Source organism: Pelophylax lessonae (genome assembly GCF_965119305.1).
Source record: "Pelophylax lessonae genome assembly, chromosome: 8".
In the NCBI taxonomy this organism is placed as follows: domain Eukaryota; kingdom Metazoa; phylum Chordata; class Amphibia; order Anura; family Ranidae; genus Pelophylax; species Pelophylax lessonae.
In genome coordinates this window covers 106,821,320-106,845,701 of record NC_138775.1, presented here as the reverse complement: position 1 = coordinate 106,845,701, position 24,382 = coordinate 106,821,320, and the positions used below count along the sequence as shown (strand labels likewise).

General features: G+C 43.5%; 1 protein-coding gene across 1 annotated transcript in view; it reads right to left on the bottom strand.

The window, feature by feature from the left end:
- RANGAP1 (Ran GTPase activating protein 1) overlaps positions 1–24,382 on the bottom strand; it is a 355,492-nt gene that overhangs the window by 99,212 nt on the left and 231,898 nt on the right. The window contains exons 7-8 of the mRNA XM_082265579.1: positions 15,354–15,512; positions 15,118–15,231 (exon numbers count right to left, since the gene is read on the bottom strand). Coding sequence (XP_082121705.1) covers positions 15,118–15,231; positions 15,354–15,512 — 273 coding nt within the window. The remainder of the gene's footprint in view (positions 1–15,117; positions 15,232–15,353; positions 15,513–24,382) is intronic.

Genomic DNA, 24,382 nt, shown 5'->3' with positions numbered 1-24,382 from the left:
GATTCCATTGAAAAAGTTTGAAAACAACAGTGCAATAAAAGGTACTGGCCCTTTAAAATCGCTGCGGAGTGCGCAACCCACCGCTATATGTACAGTGACCAAAGACCCCCAAAAGGAGAAGAAACTGAGCCAGGAAGGACAAAACAGAGTTATGGAAGAGACAGTCTGCAGAGACCCTACAGAGTGTTACCACATCGATCGCTGCTTCAGAGGAAAAGGAAGTGAGGTCATCAGAGGCTGAACTATAAGCTGCAAGACCCAGGGAAAATGGCTGCCCATAGAACTGAATGGGAGGCTTTGGCAAGATGGCCACGAACATGTGCTCGGAACATCGTTTTGCCACACATAAGATGGCGCCGGATGGCGCCAAAACAGCATGCAGATAAGTCCATAGTGAAGCCAGACATGCTTGCCCATACTAAAAATGGCAGACCGCGTGGTTTTTACACACTGCGGCCGCCGCACACGCAGTCTGCACCCCTAAAAACACCAAAGTGACACAGGGGAAGGGGCCCCAAAACACACAGCACCGCAGCACATGTATAAGCGACCCCCACAGGGATCGCATCAGGGAGCCCCACACAGGCACAGACATGGGGAACACACAGCAACACAGGACTGCCACCCCAGACAGAGGCCCCACACAGAAGTACTTACCTGTACCAGAGGGAGTGGGGTGCCTCTATGAACGGAAAGCCACTGTCCTTATCTGGCAGGGAATGCCGTTAGCCAAGAAAAGGACACTGCAGCACCGCAGATGTGTCCAGTGAGGTAGCCACCTCACAGGCTGCTCGCAGCAGGGATGGGTCGTTCATAATGCCAGGACGAACACATGGCCGAACGCTCGATGGCGGGCTGGGGATCCCTCTGCCCTGGAGAACCAGCGCGGTCAGTCCGATTCCCAGCTTCGCAGAATCCATCTTAATCCGAAGATCTGACTAAACTAAGCTGACAAAATAAACAGCTAGTAAAGCAAAGAAAAAACTGACATTTTAAAAATCAAAATCAAAAATTAGAAAGGCTGAGACTGAAGCCCCAGCACAGGGAAGCCTGACTATTCCTGACGCTAGGCAGAGACAAAATGAGTTGGGAGGGATCACTGCAGGGGGGTATTGACCAGTGGGACAGCCCCCATGGGTGTGTCTATGCTAAATGCTTTGTTCTTTTGACTAAGTCTTATGCCTAGCTGCTCCTGCGTAGCGGAAGTCAATACCCAACAGTGATGACTTAGAGGTGGCGGCGACTGTCGGAGGACGTAAGAGAAATTACCCCAATTTTAAACAGCCAGCACACCATGGCTGCGACACAGGTTTGGGGTTATCTTTGTACAGTAAAGGGACCAGCCTCCTCCTGGCTTCGCCCTCTATAATAGTCATTCTCCTGAAGGGGTCGTCAGGGACAAGAATCCACCACCAGCAGACAACGGCTCTGGACCTGCATAAAACCCTAAAAAGCTTGCACAAAAGCCTGTTGAAATCACCTACAATTGGTGGATCTGGAAGTTGGAGAATCTCTTTTAAAAGAGCCTTTGGAATAACAAACCAGGATTCGGTTTTGTTGAAGGGGTAGTTCCTGAAGGCACTCACCACATCTAGACAATAGAGCGACGTCTCTTTGGAATGAACTAGAGCTGGACATAAAGGTAACACAATATCCCCGTTTGGATGAAAAACAAAAGACCAACTTGGGCAAAAAGAAGGCTCTTGATCTCATAACAGCCTTGTCCTTTGTAAAATCAATTATCATTTGGGGCTCCTTTGGCTAGAAGAGCCTCTGAGCTATTTGCATGGGGCAAAGTAATTGCCTCATGTCCTAAATAGGTTCAAACTGGGATCTGTGTGACAACAACAAACTTAACCCCAAATCATACAGTTTGAGATTAAGAAAGGTCAAGAAAGCAGGGTGGAATATTGGTCCTTTGCATAACTGATCTGGACAATCTGGCAGGGGACATAGAGCATCAGTTGACAGACAAATGACTAGCAAGCCACTCTGCAAGGTAAATTCTGAGTGATGGGAAATACTGGATTGCCCTTGCTGTAGATCCTACAAAGGTAGTAGTAGCTTCAACAAAGGAAAGGCATATATCAAAGCATATTAATTCCATTGTGCTACCAAGAAGTTTGCTGCATCCACTGTGGGGTGCCTTTTCCTGGAGACAAATATATCCAACTTGTTCTAGAACCAAAATGCAAGAAGAATCACATCCTGTGTCCATAATGCAGACATGCATCTTGAAACACCTTCTGATGAAGACCATTCCCCGGGATGTATACATTGTCTTCTAAGCATTTTTGTCTCCTGTTAACATAGTGAGACCTGTGTACAGCTTTAGATTTGGCAGGTCCCTTACCCTTAAGGCATGAGGGGGATTGTTCACAAAATGTGAGAGTAGCAGGAAAGATAAAAAGCAGGCACCATAGACAGGAACAACCAGAACTTGTGACCTACATGCAGTGGTCAGAACTGCCTGGCAGTGGGAAGATTCCAAGTACGTTATCCCAGCAAGGGTCTGGGTAGATGGTAGTCACAATGACACAGTCAACTTAATGAGGGTCAGTACGGCGGCTATCCAGAAAGAGTTTTCCTTAACTCAATCAAGATTCAGGGCAGGTGGCAATCAGAGAGTAATTGGTTATCCAAGCAACAGGAGAATTCAAAGGCAACAACAGAAGGTTTTAAAGAACAAGTAAAGTAAAAGTAAAAGGAGCAGAGTAGTGAATGCTTTCACAAGCCTATAACCCTGGGCTTGCAATCCTCAAGTAGGGCACCGCAGACCAAACAGAACAAAGGATGTGCAACAGGCAGTGTTGGACAGATGCCTGACAATGGGGTGCGAATAAGAGCAGAGGACCATAGCCAAAAGCGCAGTGTCATTGCTACAGCAGGAAGGGGTGGCTGTCATTGCAGGAGGCAACTGAGAAATTAAAAATGGAGACTACCTGAGAAAAATAGGATTTTTGTACTCCCCGTAAAATCCTTTTCTCTGAGTTTATTGACAGACACGGCTCCATATTCTTCACCATAGGGTTATGCTGCCCTCTACAGGAGTAGGACTAGGCAGACAACACAAAAGCTTGGCTACGCCCTGTGGGCTTTCCCTCAGCTAGCATAAACCCCCTCTTTGCTTAGAGATACTCAGTTTTGTAACAAGCAGTAACAGAAGCATAAAAACTCATCAGAGGGGTGGGTGCTGTGTCTATCAATGAATTTAGAGAAAATAACTTTATGGCGAGTACAAAAATCATATTTTCTCTTCTGTTCATTGACAGACACAGCTCCATATTCTTCACCATAGGGACGCCCCAATGCAGCGCCAAACATGAGGAGTGGGCATAACATATCCAAAGCTAAACACAAGTCAATCCAGGTAATAGTAACTTAACTAGAACAGGAACCCAACCTAAAATACACCCTCAAGAGGGGAAAAAAAACAGACCCTCTAAATCGCAGCCCGCAAAACTTTTGCGGCGAAAGGAGGCAGCTACAGATGTCAAAACATCCACTATGTAAAACTTAGAAAAAGTATGCACCGATGACCAAGTGCCCGCCGCGCACACCTGCGCAACTGACGCCTAACAGAAAGACCAGGAAGCACTAAGTGCCAGAGTAGAATGTGCTGTCACAGGGAAGGGGGAACCCGACCCATAAGTGAATAAGCATGGGTCACCGTCAGTCTGATCCATCTGGGAATGGTAGCAGAGGAAGCAGGAACTCCTTCCGCGGCCCGTTCCTAAACCCAAGAACAAGTCTGACATTCAAAGGGACTCAATGACTACCAAACAGACCGGAATAGCTCGAACAATATCCAGAGTATGCAAGGTAAAAACCCTGGGATGAGCCGCCTGGGACACAAGGACAGCAGCACAATGTCCTCATTAAAATAGAAATCAGACAACCCTCGGGAGAAATGACAGCCGTGGTCGCATTCACACCTAATCTCAGTGAACCACCAGATAGGGAGAACGACAAGACAAAGCAGCCAACTCCAACACCCTGCGAGCAGTTGATGCGAGCCACCAAAAAAAAACACCTCATGTGACAGCGTGAAGAAAGGGATCACCTGTACCCGATGAAAAGGCTTTCAAGATGTAGATTTCCTCGCCTTCACAATAGTCGGAAACACCGAGCCAGTTCAGCACCTGGCTCTCAACAGCCAGGCTGTCCTGACAAGGCTGGTGAGTCCAGCGAAACGCGTAGATGTTTTTGTGGGTGGACTGCTGACACCTGTCTTAGCGGGGGTCCCTGCAATATGGAGCTGACCTATTTTGCCAGTTTGCTGTGATGGCTTACTGATTGCTGTGTCACTATCATCCTGACCAGAGGCGGTTTCTTCTACCCTCCCATTGTGCCTTGGTCGGCTACAATATGCTACTGGGAGTGGTTCCTGATCTTTTGGAGTGATCTGCTGCTCAGTTAGCTGGGCGCTGACTGTGTGGATAGGCTGCAGGGCTGCAAGCCATCTGAGCTACCTTCAAGAGAGGAGTGACGGCTATATTGTTTACAAATACTACACTACTGGACTGCTACAGGAGTCTCCTTAATGTGATGATTCATCTTTTCAGTCCGGGCGTGTGCTTGCAGTGAGTTTATGCTGGCTGGCGGTCTATTTCATCCTGCAGTTTTGCCTTGCTACATTGCACCCCCTTTTGCTGCTTTCATCACCTCATTTTAGCCTGTTGTGTGGCTCCAGCAGACTCTCCTATCTTCCAGCATACACCTATAGATTGTGATCGTTGGAGGGGTTTATTTGTTCATTCATCACTCCATGAGCCACTACACAGGAAAGTGACCTTTCATGGCATGTACTGCATTTAAACTCTTCTACTGTCTGGAATATATCTGCTGAACTTGTACACTGAAAGGGTTTAGCTGTTCATTACTACCTCCCTGAAATTTATCTGTTCATTATTACCTCCATGAATTATTGCCTAGGAGAGTGACTCTCTAGTTTATCCTTTTTTATTTTCAGTGTTTTCATGTTGAGTGGATTAACTGGGTTCATTTCTCACAGGACTGCAGATTGCAATCTATAAGAGTTCTAATAGACTCTTCCACTGCTTGATATACATCTGCTGAACCTGTGCTTTGAAAAGGGATCACCTGTTCATCATTTCCTCCATGAACCATTGTCTAGGAGAGTGACTTTATATATGTATTTCATGCATTTCAGTGTTTCATGTCTAGTGGATTGACTAGGTTTATTTAATATTTTTTACATGATTGCAGCATCTATTCATTTGCTCTGCTTCTGAGTTTATTTCAGTACAGTTCACGTTATTGGTCTCCTTGTGCACTCTCCCTACTGGCCGATCCAATACATGTGAGGTTGCTGATATCTGAGGAATTGGAGATACTTATCCTGTGGCGCTTTATTTTTAGTGCCCAGATTTGGCATTAAATTATTGTTTTTTATTTTTTCATTGCCAAATTACATTGTTTCTTGGTACTTTCTCCATTCCATCAGTGCCATCTAACTCTACATGTCTGGTTTTGCTAAGGGCTCGGTATGTTTGCAGCTACTCATGGGTCAAACACTTATTTTTGTTTGACGCGGGGTGGCTGCCTTCAGCCGAGCTGTGGCCCCTATGTGGGCTCGGTTTGATTTTTGTACCGCCCATGATGTCATATTCTTTGTGAGCATTCACATGGAGTGATCATTTGGATTGCTTTTCAGGTGACTGCAACTCACCCGGGTGTCGCCCCTTTTATTTGGACCGACACCGGGTGGTTGCATTTGGCTGAATCTCTACCCTCATTTGGGTCCATTTGGTCTTACACTGCCAATTTTGCCACTCACATGTGATACTATATGTGACTATTTGGATTGCTCTTCAGGTGTCTGTAGTTCACCTACATTATGTGTGTTTGTCTTGTTTTTAACTACCACGTGGTCTATTCTAGTGGTGAGGTGGAAGGTTATGTTCGTTAATTCATTAACTATTGCTTATTGTATTTTGTACATTCAATAAAAATTTATATTTTTCATTTGTTAATATACAATAGTGTAGCGCAGTCCGGTATCAATGTAAATATAACAGGCTTAAGTAAAACTTAAAAAGCCAAAAGCATCGTTTTTTAAAAACATATATAGATAAAAGAAAGTTCATAAAGGTGAGGATGTAGACGGTAAGAAAACACACAGTCCACTAGTGATCCGGTGAAATAAATATTATGTGTGACTTGAGTGCTCATAAAATCCCGTCACCCTGCATTCTCTGCCTCTCACCTCCAGAACTTGACCCCACAGGGTCTAAAAACATGAATCAATCTCCACGATATTCAGCGAACGATTTCAGTAGAACCGGATCAGAACCTCCAGCGTACCGATATCTCAGAACCACAAAGGATACACCTTCCCAAAAAGCAATCCTTAGATGTAGTATTTCTCTTTTTTTCAGGCTTTGTTGTTTTATTTTCCCCTGGTAATCCAGGCAGTAACAGCCCGTACACACGATAAGAAAATCAGAAGTAAAATTTCGTCCGAACGAACGATCTGAGTGATCCCTCTCAAAAGCTGTCACTGTACTGGGTCAATCAAACGGCCAAGGCACTCCCTGCCATGCAGCCGCACATATACAGGTACCTGGAGATTGATTCATGTTTTTAGACCTACATCGCTGGACTCCTCCCCCTCCCCCGTTGTGACTGAATACAACGGGAGCCGCCGGAGGCGCGCTCCCGTTGTATTCAGTCACAGCGGGAGTCGGGCCAGGGGAGGAGCGGCGGCGATCGCCGCTGCTCTTCCCCGATCGTCGGGGAATCGAGTGAGGAGATCCGCCCGCTTGTGTAAACAGAGCGGGCGGATCTTCTAAGTGACAGGCAGGGACAGATCGGAGTGTTCAGCATAGCTGAACATCTGATCTGTCCTTGTGTCACACAGTCACCTCCCCCCCCCCACACGTTAGTAAGCACCAGGCATACATTAACCCCTCCCTCTCCAATAAAATTAACCCCTTCCCTGCCAGTGTCATTTTTACAGTAACAGTGCATATTTATAGCACTGATTACTGTAGTAATATAACTGGTACCCCAAAAAGTGTCAAAAATGTCAGTCAAGGGTCTGATCTGTCCGCCGCAATGTCGCAGTCCCGCAAAAAAAAAAAAAATCGCAGATCGCCGACATTACGCGTAAAAAAAAAAAAAACCCACCAAAAATGACAGAAATCTTTCCCTTAGTTAATAAACGCAATAACTTTTGCGCAAACCAATCAAAATACGCTTATCGTGATTTTTTTTACCAAACATAGGTAGCAGAAAACAAATTGGCCAAAAATTTAAAAAAGATTTGATTTTTAAATTTTTTTGGGGGGGGGGGGGGGGATTTCATATAAAAAAAATGTTAAAAATAGTTATTTTTTCAAAATAAACGCTCTTTTTTTGTTTATAGCGCATGATCAAAAAATCGCACAGGTGATCAAATACCACCAAAAGAAAGCTCTGTTTGTGGGAAAAAAAGAGCGTAAATTTTGTTTGGGTACGGCGTTGCACGACCGGGCAATTGTCAGTTAAAGTCACACAGTGCCGAATCGCAAAAAGTGGCCTGGACGTAAGACAGCAAAATCCTCCGGTGGTAAAGTAGTTAAAGGTCATATATTTAGGGTACCCGAAAGACTGCCCTTCGAATAGGAAAGAAAAAGCAAAGTACAGGAGGGAAGTGACAGTCATACGCATGGGGTAACATCCTCTATGTCATTGGCATAAAGTTCAAACCAGGTTTGGATAGAAACACTGCCTAGCATGCCTCGTAAACACCATCATATAGTCCAAGGTTTCAATGAGGAGAGCTGCTCCTTATAGCTTTAAGTGCCGGTTCACACTTCAGAGATGTCAGACGTCGCATGTGATTCGCAGCGCACTGCTCTGCAAATCACATGCGATGTCTGTGCGTTGCAAATTTAGCCATACAGATTGTATGTCTCAACTCGCATTGCGTTCGGGCCAAAGTCGCACAGGACCCTTTTTTGGTACGCATCAGAATCGGATCGCATGGGTGTTCACACCTATGCGATCCGATTCATGTCCGAACTGACAGTTCGCACTGTGATATGTGAACTGATCTGGGGGTGTGGTTAACTTTTTATTTATTTTTTTAGAAATTATTTTCAAGGTAAGAACAGTACAAAAACATTGCATACAATAGGAACATTGATTTTCCCAATTATATATGCCTTCTCCCCTCCCTAATTCCCTATTGCCCCCCCCCCCCCCATCTACACACTAGTTGGTTTTCTCTTTTTCTTCACTCCATTTAGTATATTCTCTTGTTTTCTTAAACTCCTTCCAATCTTCCCAGGTTCTACCCTCCTCCTCTTTATCATCCTCCTCCAATTCCCTTAGGTACTCTAGTGTTCTTAATCTCTACACTCTCTGAACCCAATCTCCTATAGTTGGTGCTTCTTCTTTCTGCCAAAATAACGGGATCAATCCTTTTGCGGCATTCATCAAGTGGGGTACCAGTGTAGCTCTGTATTGTCTTACGGACTTTTTTGTACCATGGAATAAACAGTACCAGGATTCTTCCGGAATCCCTATTTCCGTGATTTTTTTTTTAATTTGTACTAGAATTTCTTCCCAGAACTTTTTAATTTTTGGGCAATTCCACCATAAATGGGCCATACCTATATGGTACCTATTTCTTTACATCCTCTCCAACAGTTTTTTGATTTCGCTTTTTGATAATTATGAGCTTTATGGGGGGTGATATACCATCTTGCGATACATTTATAATTCATTTCAGCTGTGTTCGTGTCTATTGTGGAACTGTGTATTAATTTTAAACTTTTTTCTAAATGAAAATCCTTATTCTGTGTTCCCAATTCCCTTTCCCATTTTTCGATGAATGGCGGTATCGCCGGTCCTGTCATATCGATCAATATTTTATATATAGTTGAAACCTTGTTCTTGTATTTCTCAGAAGAGCAGATCCGCTCGAAAGGGAGCAAGTCGTCCTCTCTTCTTAATGGTTTTGACAAAGAAGCCACAAAGTGCTTCAGCTGGCAGTAGCGCCATTCATCGATTCTAACATTTTTTTTCTTTAATTCCTCTATTGTGCATATTTGCCCTTTTTCCATAATATCTCTCAAACGTATGTCGTCGTTACCTATCCATTTTCCCCCCATCTTTTCTTGACCTGGTGGAAAAAAATTTGTGTCTTTTAAAGGGATTAATGGTGAATTGTATTGCCATTTATTTCTTTTATGTATTAAATCCCAAATTCTAAGTGCTTGATTTGTGATAATGTGCGTGTTTGAATTCAACTTCCTATATTTTGCCAGTATCCATATGATTTTTCCTAAGTGAGTGCTACTCATAGTGGATTCTATTTTTACCCAACTCTTTTCACTTTTTATTTTCCCCCATTCCATTACTCGTGATAGTGTTGCCTCGTAATATTTTCTAAAATCTGGTACCGCTAAGCCCCCTTGATTTTTGCTCTTTATTAGTACTGTATGTTGTATTCCAGGTTTACTTTTTCTCCATATAAATTTAGATATCAAAGATTTTAAGATTTTGAAGTATACCTGGGGAATCGGGATAGGTAACATTTGAAATTTATAGGTTATTTTTGGTAAAATTGCCATTTTTATTATATTTATTCTCCCTGTCCATGATAATGGTCTGTATGATATCCTATTCAATTCTGTTTTAATTTCATTTAGTAACGGGATATAATTTTCTTTATATAATCTTTCAAATTTTGCGGTCAAGATATTCCTAGGTATTTTAGCCCTGGGTTTTTCCATGTAAAGAGGAATTCCAATTTTAATATATCTTCTTCTTGTTTTTTTATGTTGATATTTAATATCTCTGATTTGGCAGGATTTATTTTTAGTTTAGATAGTTCTCCATATTTTTTCAAGCTTTCTATCACATTTGGGAGGGTTGTTCTAGGTCTACAGATGTATAGCAGTACATCGTCCACATATGCGGCGATCTTGTGCTCCACGCATCCCCCACCTCTACTCCTCTTACATCTGGGTTTTCCCTGATTGTGGCTAGGAGAGGTACCAATAAAAGGACGAACAGCAGCGGGGACAGTGGGCATCCTTGCCTTGTTCCATTGGACATCCCAAATGGCTCAGAGTGGACCCCATTTACTCTCGCCCTAGCAGTAGGGTGGCTATAAATTGTTTTTATCCATGCCATTATCTTTTCTCCAATTCCCAGCTCCTCCAAAGTTCTTATCATGAAGTCCCAACTGACTCTGTTGAATGCTTTCTCAGCCTCTATCGACAGTATTAAGCCATGTGATCCACTCTTAGCCATTTGCTGCATTAGCAGTATTGTTCTTACCCCGTTATCTCTGCCCTGTCTTCCGGGTATAAAACCTACTTGGTCCTTGTGTATCCATTCCATCATCAAATTTTTCATCCTGGTCGCCAACCCTTTTGCAAAGAGTTTTGTATCAATATTTAAGAGTGAAATGGGTCTATAGCTTGAGCATACGGTCGCATCTTTTCCTTCTTTCAAGATTACTGTAATTGATGCTAAGAGGGCCTCTCTACTCAAGCCATATTCTTGCCCTATGCCATTAAAATAATCTTTTAACTGGGGTAAGAGCAGGTCTTTGTATCTTTTATAATATTTCACCGTAAACCCATCCGGTCCGGGGCTCTTCCCTGAAGATGTAGTTTTGAGAGCTATACCCATTTCTTCCTCTGAGATTTGGGCTTCTAATTGATATAATTTATCCTGTTGTATTTTGGGTAATTTCGCCTCTCTCAAGTATTGTTTGATTTTTCCTGTTTAATCCAAGTCCCTCTCTCCTGCTGTTTTTTTGATATTATAGAGTTTCCCATGGTATTCATGAAAGACTTTTGTTACATCGGTCATTGAATATACCATTTCCCCTTTTGAATCTTTCATTTTCTCTATATAATTTATTGCTTTCTTTTTTTCCCAAATCTTCACAAGTTTCTTCCTGATTTTATTATTCCAGAAATAGTTCTCTTTGGTGGTTCTCCTGATCCCCTGTCTAATTTCCTGTTCTAATAGTTCTTTTGATTCTTCTCTTTTTATTACTATTTGATGTTGGGTTTTTGCTGTCTGTTTATTTTTATGTTTTTGTTCTAACTCGTAGATCTCTTTTATCAGTTTTTCTTTGTATTCTACTCTCTCTTTTTTTCTCCTTGCCCCTTTAGAGATTAAGATCCCCCTCAAGTAGGCTTTTTGTGCCTCCCAAAGTATATTTTTCGGTGTTCCTTTATTTTCATTAGTGTGATAGTATAATTCTAATTCTTTTCTAACTTCTTCTCCCCATTTTTTTCTCTTAATAATTCCTCATTTAGCCTCCAGACATTTGTTTTAGTTTGTCCCCCTACTAATTTCAACTTTATTTTAACTGGTGCATGGTCAGACCATGTCTTAATCCCTATTTTGGCCTCTGTTACTGATTCAATCCCCCTGTGGTCCATCAGAATATTATCGATCCTCGAGTGTGTCTTGTATAATATAATATGTTTATTTGCACTATCTGGATTCTCCTTATATCATCTTCAACTGCTTTTATTTCATTTTCCTGTCTCGTTTTTTTCCTCCACCTCTTCTACTCTTTTCAGCATTTGACCTATTTGATAATTGTTTCTTCCAACTTAGTAAACATCTCTATCATTTCTATCTTTGTGGGCAACTGGTCTTTTACAATATGCTCCTCTTCTCCTCTCACTTCCCGTTCTTTATCCGTCTGTACACCATCTTTAAATGGGCTTAGACTATTTTCTCCACTAATTGTTGTTTTTTGGTTCCGGGTTTTTTGGCTTAATTCTGGGCCGTGTTTTGCTTTGGGTGCTGTCTGTCTTACCCCTACTGTATTGTCTCCTGTTGAGTCGGAAGTCATATACATTTTAAATTGATCCCAGGACTTGCACTTGTTCTTGTAGTTTTGCTACCTACATAGTTACATAGTTACATAGTTAGTGAGGCTGAAAAAAGACACAAGTCCATCCAGTTCAACCTATGATGTGTGTGTGTGTTTGCTTTTAACCGTACATTGTATACCCCTGTATGTTGTGGTCTTTAAGGTGTCCATCCAATAGTTTTTTGAAACTATCAATGCTCCCCGCTGATACGACTGCTTGCGGAAGAGAATTCCACATCCTTACCGCTCTTACAGTGAAGAACCCCTTACGCACTTTAAGGTTAAACCGCCTTTCCTCAAGTTTTAGTGAGTGGCCACGTGTCTTATTGTATCTCCTTTCTCTGAATAGTTTGTTCCTTATGCTAGGGTCGCCAGTACAGTATTTGTACATTGATATCATATCCCCCCTCAATCGTCTCTTCTCCAGAGAGAATAAGTTCAGTGCTTGTAGTCTTTCCTCATAGCTGATGTCCTCCATTCCCCTAATTATTTTTGTTGCCCTTCTCTGAACTTTCTCCAGTTCCAGCACATCCTTCCTGAGGACCGGTGCCCAGAACTGGACAGCATACTCCAGATGTGGCCGGACCAGAGTCTTGTAGAGTGGAAGAATAATCTCTTTATTTCTGGAGTGAATCCCCTTTTTTATACAACCCAGTATTCTGTTGGCTTTGCTTGCAGCGGCTTGGCATTGCATGCCACTGCCAAGCCTGTTGTCTACCAGTACCCCCAGGTCCCTTTCCATCCTAGACTCACCCAGAGGTTCCCCCCCTAGTGAGTAGCTTGCTTTCTGGTTTCTGGCCCCCAAGTGCATTACTTTACATTTTTCTACCTCCCTCTTTAGCTGGTTTATTTTTCATTTTGAAACCACCTTCTTCTTTGCTGCCCCCACACAGCAAAAAATGCCCAGTGTATATATATATGTTCCGTGAATAATTTCAGGGAGGTTTTGAGTGGAACTAACTTCGCAACTTGTTTGTTTGTATCACTCCAGCTGGGCACTTTTTTTTTTTTTGGTGGTAAGATTTTACAGCCTTATCCTGGGAATAGGTTATACAAATGTCCCCCCAGTCCAGTATCTTCTGCAATGTAGTCTAAGCTATTAACTCTTATTACAGATACAGTCACAATTCATTTTTTTTCTCCTAGAGTGCAGAGATCCATCTCATACATTACGATAGGGGTATTGCAAATAGAGAAGTTATTATTTTTCACTCTCTATGAATCATAGTAAAGCATTACGTTACAGTTCAATCTTTCTGGGGGGGGGGGGGGTTTACCCCTCTTACCTCCTCAGCCTCCTCCGATCACCAAGACCCTCCTGTCTTGTTGGACCCGTCTGGCTCTCCCCCTTGCTGCAGCTCCTCAAAACTCTTTTCCCCGTGTCTCTCCTCCTCCAAGTCTGACCGCTGTCCGTCTGGCTGACACGCTGCAGGGGAGGAGGGGGTGTCCACCGTGCTCAGCGTACCGGGTGCAGGCTTCACTTGTTCCCGATGGGTCCTGCGGCTCCCGCTCCTATCTTCCTCGGAGCCTCTGGAGCCGCCTCGGTAAGTCCGGTATCCGGCGCTAGGCAGGACTGGGGCTAGGGCTGGTGGGGGCTAATACTGAGGGCGGTCAGGGTCGGGATAACTGCACGCAGCCGCTTGGGCTTGCATGCTCACCTTCCCCTGGATGGGTGCTCCCTGGTGGTCAGGCTCCTCCAAAATTTAGCCATACAGATTGTATGTCTGAACTCGAATTGCGTTCGGGCCAAAGTCGCACAGGACCCTTTTTTGGTCCGCATCAGAATAGGATCGCATGGGTGTTCACACCTATGCGATCCGATTCATGTCCGAACTGACAGCTCACACTGCGATATGTGAACTGATCTGGGGGTGTGGTTAACTTTGTATTGACACCCCCAGCAATTGACATATGGCAGTGTGAAGTGCCTGTGAGCCTAAAGCGATGCAGGAACCTGCAGTGGATTCGCAGGGTCCCCGCATCGCATATGTGTGAACCGGCACTAATTCCTAAACAAAGAACTCATACAAGAAATTAAAAAAGGTATTAAATCACCCACAATTGCCTGTACACATAGCACTTGTCCCCATTTAAAAATCAAAATCGCAGTTGCCTGATAGTTGGCCCTGCCTCTTGCCACTACTATCCAACAACACTGAACAATCTGGATGGATTTCTAGACTGACAGAGCAGGTGTAGAGTGGCAGTGACACAGAGCCTTCCAACCACCCCCTTCCTCCTCCTAATCTGCCAGAAAGAATTATGCCATTAAGCGCTCTGCCTCCTCATCTATACCGTTTATTACAGTCTGACTTTGGACCTACTACCAGCTATTCAGGGCACAGAGAGGGAAAGACAGTACACGCACCAAGACCCCTGGACTGGGACCTCACGCTACCCGTACCATTCCCTGTCAAAGGGTTATGCCACTTTCATACATGGCCTTCCCTAGGCACAGAAGGAAAAAGGGAACCAAACTACCTCCTTCTGGTACGGAGGAGTGGATCTGGAGGGCAATCGTGTAGAAAAACCTACTATCAGCTTCCTCTGGAGCCAGGTAGGTAAAGGCATGGGTGGAAGAAAATGATAGCCAGACAGAGGCCTTGCTCACCCAGGTTCCAGATGATCCATCTCCTCCGGCAGGAGGAAACACAAAAACTGACCAGTTCTGCAGAGGGACTTCCTTTTAAAGTGTACTTGTTAATGCGTTCCTGTTGGAGGAGGTGCTATATCTCATGGGCTGTCCTAGTATACAATTTGGGAAATTAATTTGGATACCTCACTATAGCTGTCATTTTAACTGATAAATGGTATAAAAAAAAGAAAAAGGATAACTGAGTGGATAAGTCTTGAAACATCCAAATATGGTGTACGCATTGGCATAAACAAGGAATTTAAGATATCAGAAAATGTATAAGCATAATGCTTGAAGAAAAAAAAAAAAAAAACACTAATAGAAATGTCCTTAAACAAAAGACTAATCATTAAAAGCTAGCTAATTCTGTGCGGTACAGTGAGTGTACCAATAATTGCAATTTAGTAATCTCTCAAAATTTTTATAAGTGATTTTCCTCTGCAACACACAACCATGAATACCACCATTACATTCATGTAGTATCTGTTACTGATATATGGATATGAGCTTTATCATGCAACCACTCCATATCTGCACCAGCAAGTTATTGTGTATGCACCATTAGCTTCACTATTTTACCTAATGCTACTAACAAAACGAAGCTCAATTGTGAAAAACGTACCTTCAATTTATGTAATCCCCTTTTCAGCGCAGAAGCAATAGCTAATGCTCCCTTAGATCGCACCAAACAGTCACCAAAATTGATATGTTCTACTTGTCTTAGTGTGTTCAAAGCCTATGAAAACCAAACACATTACTGCTAAATGAACAATTACAAAAGTAAAAACACCAAACAACAAAATACAACTATAAATGCAGAAATAGTTAAGAATTTGAGCGATAGAGAGAGTTATCTACCTCAGCCATAGCAATGCCTCCTTTGTCTGTAAATGTATTATCATTAAGATTTATAACTTTCAATAATGGGTTGGATTTAAAAGCTTCAGCCAATGCAGTGATTCCAGGATGATTAATGCCATTTTGAGGCATATGTACTTCTTCCAGGGTGCCAATTAGCTGCAAACATAACCAAATGAAAGTGAATATAGAAAAGAAAAATTGGAATGTATTCAGGTCCTGTGTCGACAGGCTTTGGACTTGTGTTGATGGGCAAATAATGCAGCCTGCTGTCAAGAGCATGCTGCCTACATTTGAAATGAGTTTGAAAAGCATTTGACATCACAGTGTTCAATGGCACATGTAATATTTGACCTCCAGTTGACCTCGGACAACATGCTTTTCATCTTCTTTCAAGCTACGCCAACCTACCTTGCAAAAAAAAAAAAAAAAACCCTCTACTACTAATATGTATGCAATTACGTGAAAAATACTAAATGCGTTGAAGCTAAATCACTGATCAGCAAAACAATATATTCTTGAAGTGCAAGCGCAACCAAATAGTACACATTTTTTTCTCCTTTGAAGAAGTCACAGGTCATGTGACAAAACGAGCCACCGGCAGGGCCTTTCGACGTTATCAAACAGCCGAAGCCGGAAGTAGGCAGTTTCCTACAGGCTTATGAGTAATCGCATTCTGCCTGAAATACGTTAACCATTATTGCTGTTAATCTGTATCTCAGATCTGTGATGTGTTTGTACTTAGATTTTATCCAATAAAGTTTAAGTTATTCTGGTGATTTGAGTGCGGTCAAACTATTTGTATACACTATCTTTCAAAAGTTTGGGGTCACCCAGACAATTTCATGTTTTCCATGAAAGCTCACACTTTTATTCATCAAATGAGTTGCAAAATGAATAGAAAATATAGTCAAGACATTGACGAGGTTAGAAATAATGATTTTTATTTTAAATAATTTTTTTTTCCTTCAAACTTTGCTTTCATCAAAGAATTCTCCATTTGCAGAAATTACAGAGTGCAGACCTTTGCCATTCTAGATGTCAAGAACTTCTTACGCATCATACAGTCAAGCTGAAACAGCTCAATAGGGTTGAGATTGTGACTGTGCTGGCCACTCCATTACAGACAGAATATCAGCTGACTGCTTCTTCCCTAAATATTTCTTGCAAAGTTTAGAGGTGTGCTTTGGGGGTCACTGTCCTGTTGCAGGAAGAAATTGGCTTCAATCAAGTGCTGTCCACAGGGTATGGCATGGCGTTGCAAAATAGAGTGATATCCTTCCTTATTCAAAATCCCCTTTACCTTGTAAAACCTCCCACTTCACCAGCACCAAAGCAGCCCCAGACCATCGCATTACCTCCATCATGCTTGACAGATGGTGTCAGGAACACCTCCAGCATCTGTTCACTTGTTCTGCCTCTCACAAATGTTCTTCTGTGTGGTTCAAACACCTCAAACTTAGATTCATCTGTCCATAACACTTTTTTTCCAATCCTCCTCTGTCCAATGTTCTTTTGCCCATCTTAATCTTTTCCTTTTATTGGCCAGTCTCAGATATGCCTTTTTCTTTGCCACTCTGCCTAGAAGGCCAGCATCCCGGAGTCACCTCTTCACTGTGGACATTGAGACTGGCATTTTGTGGGTACTATTTAATGAAGCTGCCAGTTGAGGACTTGTGAGGCGTCTATTTCTCAAACTAGAGACTCTAATGTACTTTTACTCTAGCTTAGTTGTGCACCGGGGCCTCCCACTTCTCTTTCTATTCTGGTTAGAGCCCATTTGTGCTATTCTCTGAAGGGAGTAGTACACACCGTTGTAGCAAATCTTTAGTGTCTTGGCAATTTCTCACGTGCAATAGCCTTCATTTCTCCAAACAAGAATAGACTGTCGAGTTTTAGAAAAAAGTTCTCTTTTTCTGGCTATTTTGAGAGTATAGCCGAACCCACAAATGCTGATGCTCCAGATACTCAACTATCTCAAAGGAAGGCCAGTTTTAAAGGTTCTCTAATCAGCACAAGCTAATATAATTGCACAAGGGATTTGTAATCATCAATTAGCCTTTTAACATGATTAGCTAACACAATGTGCCATTGGAACACAGGAATAATGGTTGCTAGAAATGGGCCTTTGTACACCTATGTAGATATTACATTAACCGGTTGCCGACCGCCGCACGACTATATACTGCGGCGGTAAGCCCCGGCCAGGCAGAGTGACGTATCGGTACGTCACTCGCCTGTCACTGACTTGCGAGCCTATCGCGGGCGGGCGCGCGCCCGCCGAGGCGCGCGCCCGCCGCGGCTCGTTCACAGGCAAGTCAGTGCGTGTGACCGGCGGACTCGATGTCCGCCAGTCACACTGCGATCGCTCCTGTGAAGGGAGAAAGACAGAGCAGCTTGTGTAAACAAGCTGCCTGTCAGTTCTCCCTGTGTAAAAGTGAAGATCTGTCCGTTCTACTATGTAGAACGGTGGATCTTTGCTTTTACACCAATAGGAATGTCCCTACACAGTTAGAATCACGCCCCTAGGACACACTTAACCCCTCCCTGTCCAATAAAGTTAACCCCTTCCCTGCCAGTGTCATTTTTGCAGTAACAGTGCATATGTATAGCACTGATTACTGCAGTAATGTCACTGGTAACCCCAAAAGTGTCAAAAATGTCAGTCAAGGGTCCGATCTGTCCGCCGCAATGTCGCAGTACCGAAAAAAAAATCGCAGATCGCCGCCATTATGCGTTAAAAAAAAAAACACCAAAAATGACAAAAATCTTTCCCTTTGTTAGTAAACGCGATAACTTTTGCGCAAACCAATCAAAATACGCTTTTTGCGATTTTTTTTACCAAACATAGGTAGCATAAAACAAATTGGCCGAAAAATGTTAAAAAATTTTGATTTTTACTTTTTTTTTTGGGGAATTTCATATAAAAAAATGTGAAAAATATTGTTATTTTTGCAAAATTTACGCTCTTTTTTTGTTTATAGCGCGTGATCAAAAAATCGCACAGGTGATCAAATACCACCAAAAGAAAGCTCTGTTTGTGGGAAAAAAAGGACGTCAAATTCGTTTAGGTACAGCGTCGCACGACCGCGCAATTGTCCGTTAAAGTCACGCAGTAAAAAATCGCAAAAAAACCCCTGGTCCTTTAGCAGCCAAATCCTCCGGGGCTTAAGTGGTTAAAAATCAGCCGTTCACAGCTAGAATAGTAATTTACCATATCAATGTCTAGACTGTATTTCTGATAAATTTTTTATCTTCATTGAAAAAAACAGTGCTTTACTTTCAAAAACAAGGGCATTTCTAAGTGACCCCAAACTTTTGAACGGTAGTGTACATTTAGACTGTCTAGGTCACGGATCAGATCGGCTCCTGGTTCCCCAAAGAAAGGGAAAAACTGTAATATCTTACCTGGAGCGGTATTTGCCTCTCTGCTCTGATCATTTGGTTTCATACATGCACTGATACTGCACTGATAATGATGGTTTTCCTTAAGGAGGCAATACCTATGTATTAACCACTTCCTGACCCGCCTCAGTACATTTACTGTAAACAGGGTGGACCTAACAGGCACAATAACATACCTGTACGCCAAAAGCGGTTACCGGGTTAGTGGCACGCGCTCACGCCTGCCTACTCATCTGTGATTTGATACAGTGGGATTTTGTCAGCAGATGCCGGCCAATAATTCAAGGCCGGACCTGCTGATCGGCTGTTTCAAATCACAGCCCCAAGACCTGTGTTGACAAACACAGGGCTCTGAACAGAAGGAACAATTGTTTTGCTTCTTTTCCCTGCAATGCAGGGAAAGCAAATAAATCGATCTGCAGTGGAAAGCGGCACATACTACATGCATGAACACTTGTTGGACACACAGTTAACCCCGTGATTACCTCAGGATGTTAACCCCTTCCCAGCCAGTTTCATTAGTACAGTGACAGCATGAATTATTAGCACTGCTCACTGAATTGTGTGTAACTGGTGATGTCAGTATCAGCCTCTTGTCGACTGCCTAACGCACATTTACTGTAGTAAAGTAGCTCTATTGCGTGAAATCATCTACCTGTATTTCATTTCGTGCAATAGCTACTAGGTGGTACGCTCACGCTATCAGAGGCGCAATTGCACACTGACTGGACATAGGTGAAGCCAATCAGCGAGTCCAGCAGACCCAATGTCTGCCAGCCACCCGCGATCGTTCTCAAGACAGGCAGAACAGCCATCTGCCTATGTAAACAAGGCAGATCGCTGTTCTGACAAAGAAGATAGAGATCTTGTGTCTGTCTTCCCCCAAGATAAGGGTGCACCAACCTAGTGAAATTCCATTATAAACATTTTTTAAAGGGTAAAATTGACACACAATATACTCACAAACACATGATGTATGCACGCATATCAAAGAAACAATGAAGACAAATGGCCTCCAGGACCGCTGGAAGGCTCTAATAGTGCAAAGAGACTAGAAGGCATCTGTGATAGCTTAGCTGATGCGCTTTTAGGGAGACCCTTCTTCCTCAGAGCCAAAACAGCAAATAACCTAGCCGTGTGTCTCTCAAGGAATGGCAGCAAATATCACATAGCATACAATATGAAGTCATGTCAATTCAATATCCAATTACAAATTATGTACAGTGGGTACTGAAAGTATTCAGACCCCCTTAAATTTTTCACTCTTTGTTATATTGCAGCCATTTGCTAAAATCATTTAAGTTCATTCTTCTTCCTCATGAATGTACACATAGCACCCCATACTGACAGAAAAACACAGAATTGTTGACATTGTTGCAGATTTATTAAAAAAGAAAAACTGAAATATCACATGGTCCTAAGTATTCAGACCCTTTGCTCAGTATTTAGTAGAAGCCCCCTTTTGATATAATACAGCCAGGAGTCTTTTTGGGAAAGATGCAACAAGTCTTTCACACCTGGATTTGGGGATCCTCTGCCATTCCTCCTTGCAGATCCTCTCCAGTTCTGTCAGGTTGGATGGTAAACGTTGGTGGACAGCCATTTTTAGGTCTCTCCAGAGATGCTCAATTGGGTTTAAGTCAGGGCTCTGGCTGGGCCATTCAAGAACAGTCACGGAGTTGTTGTGAAGCCACTCCTTCGTTATTTTAGCTGTGTGCTTAGGGTCATTGTCTTGTTGGAAGGTAAACCTTCGGCCCAGTCTGAGGTCCAGAGCACTCTGGAGAAGGTTTTTGTCCAGGATATCCCTGTACTTGGCCGCATTCATCTTTCCCTCGATTGCAACCAGTCGTCCTGTCCCTGCAGCTGAAAAACACCCCCACAGCATGAGGCTGCCACCCCCATGCTTCACTGTTGGGATTGTATTGGACAGGTGATGAGCAGTGCCTGGTTTTATCCACACATACTGCTTAGAATTAAGGCCAAAAAGTTCTATTTTGGTCTCATCAGACCAGAGAATCTTATTTCTCATCATCTTGGAGTCCTTCAGGTGTTTTTTAGCAAACTCCATGCGGGCTTTCATGTGTCTTACACTGAGGAGAGGCTTCCGTCGGGCCACTCTGCCATAAAGCCCCGACTGGTGGAGGGCTGCAGTGATGGTTGACTTTCTACAACTTTCTCCCATCTCCTGACTGCATCTCTGGAGCTCAGCCACAGTGATCTTTGGGTTCTTCTTTACCTCTCTCACCAAGGCTCTTCTCCCCCGATAGCTCAGTTTGGCCGGACGGCCAGCTCTAGGAAGGGTTCTGGTCGTCCCAAACGTCTTCCATTTGAGGATTATGGAGGCCACTGTGCTCTTAGGAACCTTAAGTGCAGCAGAAATCTTTTTGTAACCTTGGCCAGATCTGTGCCTTGCCACAATTCTGTCTCTGAGCTCTTCGGGCAGTTCCTTTGACCTAATGATTCTCATTTGCTCTGACATGCATTGTGATCTGAAAGGTCTTGTATAGACAGGTGTGTGGCTTTCCTAATCAAGTCCAATCAGTATAATCAAACACAGCTGGACTCAAATGAAGGTGTAGAACCATCTCAAGGATGATCAGAAGAAATGGAAAGCACCTGAGTTAAATATATGAGTGTCACAGCAAAGGGTCTGAATACTTAGGACCATGTGATATTTCAGTTTTTCTTTTTTAATAAATCTGCAACAATGTCAACAATTCTGTGTTTTTCTGTCAGTATGGGGTGCTATGTGTACATTCATGAGGAAGAAGAATGAACTTAAAGAGGAAGTAAACTCAAAAAAAAAATCCGAGAAAAAAAAAGCCCTGTAAAGAGAAAGGCATAATGAGCTAGTATGCATCGCATACTAGCTCATTATGCAGTACTTACCTTAAAACGAAGCCCCCGCCGTGCCGCCACCTCAGCGACAGGACGGCGACATGTCCTGCCGTCCCGCTTCCGGGTTCGCGTCCTCCGGCCATCTGATTGGCCGGAGGCGCGATTACATCACTCCCGCGCATGCGCGTGGGAGCCGCCGTTCACGGCACTGAGCTCTGAAGGAACGGCACGGGTGGCCGTTCCCTCAGAGCGCCTGCGCCGATGACGTCATCGGCAGTTTGCGCTGTAAATATCTCCTAAACGGTGCTAGTTTGGGAGATATTTATAGCACCTATAGGTAAGCCTTAATATAGGCTTACCTATAGGTAAAAGTTATACAAGAGGGTTTACAACCTCTTTAAATGATTTTAGCAAATGGCTGCAATATAACAAAGAGTGAAAAATTTAAGGGGGTCTGAATACTTTCCGTACCCACTGTATACATGTGTCTATTAACCACTTCAGATCTGGAAGGTTTTACCCCCTTAATGACCAGGCCATTTTTCGGGATTCAGCACTGCGTTGCTTTAACTGACAATTGCGCGGTTGTGCAACGCCGTACTCGTAGATCGCGAGAGTCCGGTAGCGATAGAGCCCACTTCTCCCGCGGTCTGGCTTCCGCTGTGTTTAATCACAGCTGGAGCGTGGCTCCAGAGGCGCACAGGCGACGTCAAATCCGCGTGCACATGATCACGTACATCTGCGTGATTATGTGCAGCCGAGACGCCCTGCTGCTGTAAATCTGCGTGGGGAGGTCGGCAAATGGTAAAAATGCATTTTAAATAAAAGATATACCCAAGGTCATATCTTCCAATGAGTACAGGGATATATATATATATATATATATATATATAACTATCTTTTTATTTTAATTATTATTTTCTCAATCGTCTTTGGCAAAGATAGGTAGGACCTATCCTATTGGTTCCAATTTCAACCTTTTAAACCACCTCAATACTGGGCACTTTCATCCCCTTCCTTCCCAATCCAATTTTCAGCGTTCTTGCAATTTGAACGGCAATTACTCACTCATGCTACACTGTACCCAAATTACATTTTTTATCATTTTGTTCACACAGAGCTTTCTTTTGGTGGTATTTATTCACCACTGGGTTTATTTTATGCGATACAAGAAACAAAAAAAAAAAAAAATCTGAATTTTTGTAAAACCTTACCGTAAAATTCCTTTCTATGAGTCCTTCAACAGTCGCTGCCCCTCAAATAGTCTTCACCAATAGGTATTGACTTCCGCTCCGCAGGAGTAGCTAGGCATAAGACTAGTTAGAAACAAAAGCTTTTAGCATAGACACACCCATGAGGGCTGTCCAACTGGTCAATACCCCCCCTGCATTAAGCCATCCCAACTCAGTTTGGTAGCATAACAGTAAGTGTACAAGAAAAAACCCCACAAGAGGGGCGGGGGCGGGGACTGTTGGAGGACTCAGAGAAAGGAATTTTACGGTAAGATTTTAAAAAAAATTCAGTTTTCTCTTACATCCTCCGACAGTCGCCGCCCCTCAAATAGTCTTCACCTATGGGATGTCCCAAAGCAGTGTAGACATGAGGGGTGGGAGACGCAAACGTAGAAAAGGCAACGCAGTACCCACATCAGAGAAAGGAATCTCACACGCACAGTAAGAGAACCTTCTGGGCAACAGAAAAGGCTCAACAGGAGCAACAACCCAGGAAAACTAATTACCCAGGGGATAAACACCCCAACAGCCAGGGACCCACAAAAAAACAAGGGTCCCCTATGGCACTGCCGCACTGAGAACTTTGCGGCCAAAGGAGGCATCAGCTGACGCCAGAACATCAACTTTATAGAATTTGGAAAAGGTGTGCACCGACGACCAAGTCGCAGCCTTGCACACCTGGGTCACCAACGCCTGATGCCGGTAGGCCCAGGACGTACTCATTGATCTGGTACAGTGCGCCTTAACAGGGAAGGGCGGAACCCGTTCCTTCAAAGCATAGGCCTGGACAATCGTCTGTCTGATCCATTTGGCAATGGTCGCCGCAGACGCCGCCATGCCCTTCTGAGGTGCCTTTAGGAAGGAAAAAGAGAGAATCCGATTTCCGAAAAGATTCAGTGGACGACAGGTAAACCCTGATCGCCCTTGACAACATCCAAGGAATGCAACGGAACCTCCTTAGGATGCTTAGGGTTCGCACAGAGCGAAGGCAAAACAATGTCCTCATTAAGGTGAAAGTCAGACACCACCTTCGGTAGAAATGACGAATTAGGTCGCAAGACCACCTTATCTTTATGAACCACCAGGTAAGGAGAGCAGCAAGACAACACCGCCAGCTCCGACACCCTGCGAGCTGAAGTGATCGCCACTAAAAAGGCAACCTTCTTAGACAGCAGAGGCAACGATATCTCCCGGATGTTTTCAAAGGGAGAACGCTGTAACATGGACAGAACCAAGTTCAAGTCCCATGGAGGCAAAGGCTCCCTCCGGGGAGGGGCCAAATGTCGCACACCTTGAATGAAGGTGCGAATTAAGGAATGAGACGCCACAGGGCATTGAAAAAGAACAGCCAGTGCAGATACCTGGCCCTTAATAGTGGCCAGCGCCAGGCGCTGGTCCACACCAGTCTGGAGGAAAGCCAACACTCTCGTCACTGAGTATGAGCGAGGAGAAAACCCACTGGACTCACACCAGGCAAAATAAGCTTCCCAGGTACGGTAATAAATCTTACCGGACGAGGCTTTTCCAGCCTTGATCAAAGTAGAAATGACCTCT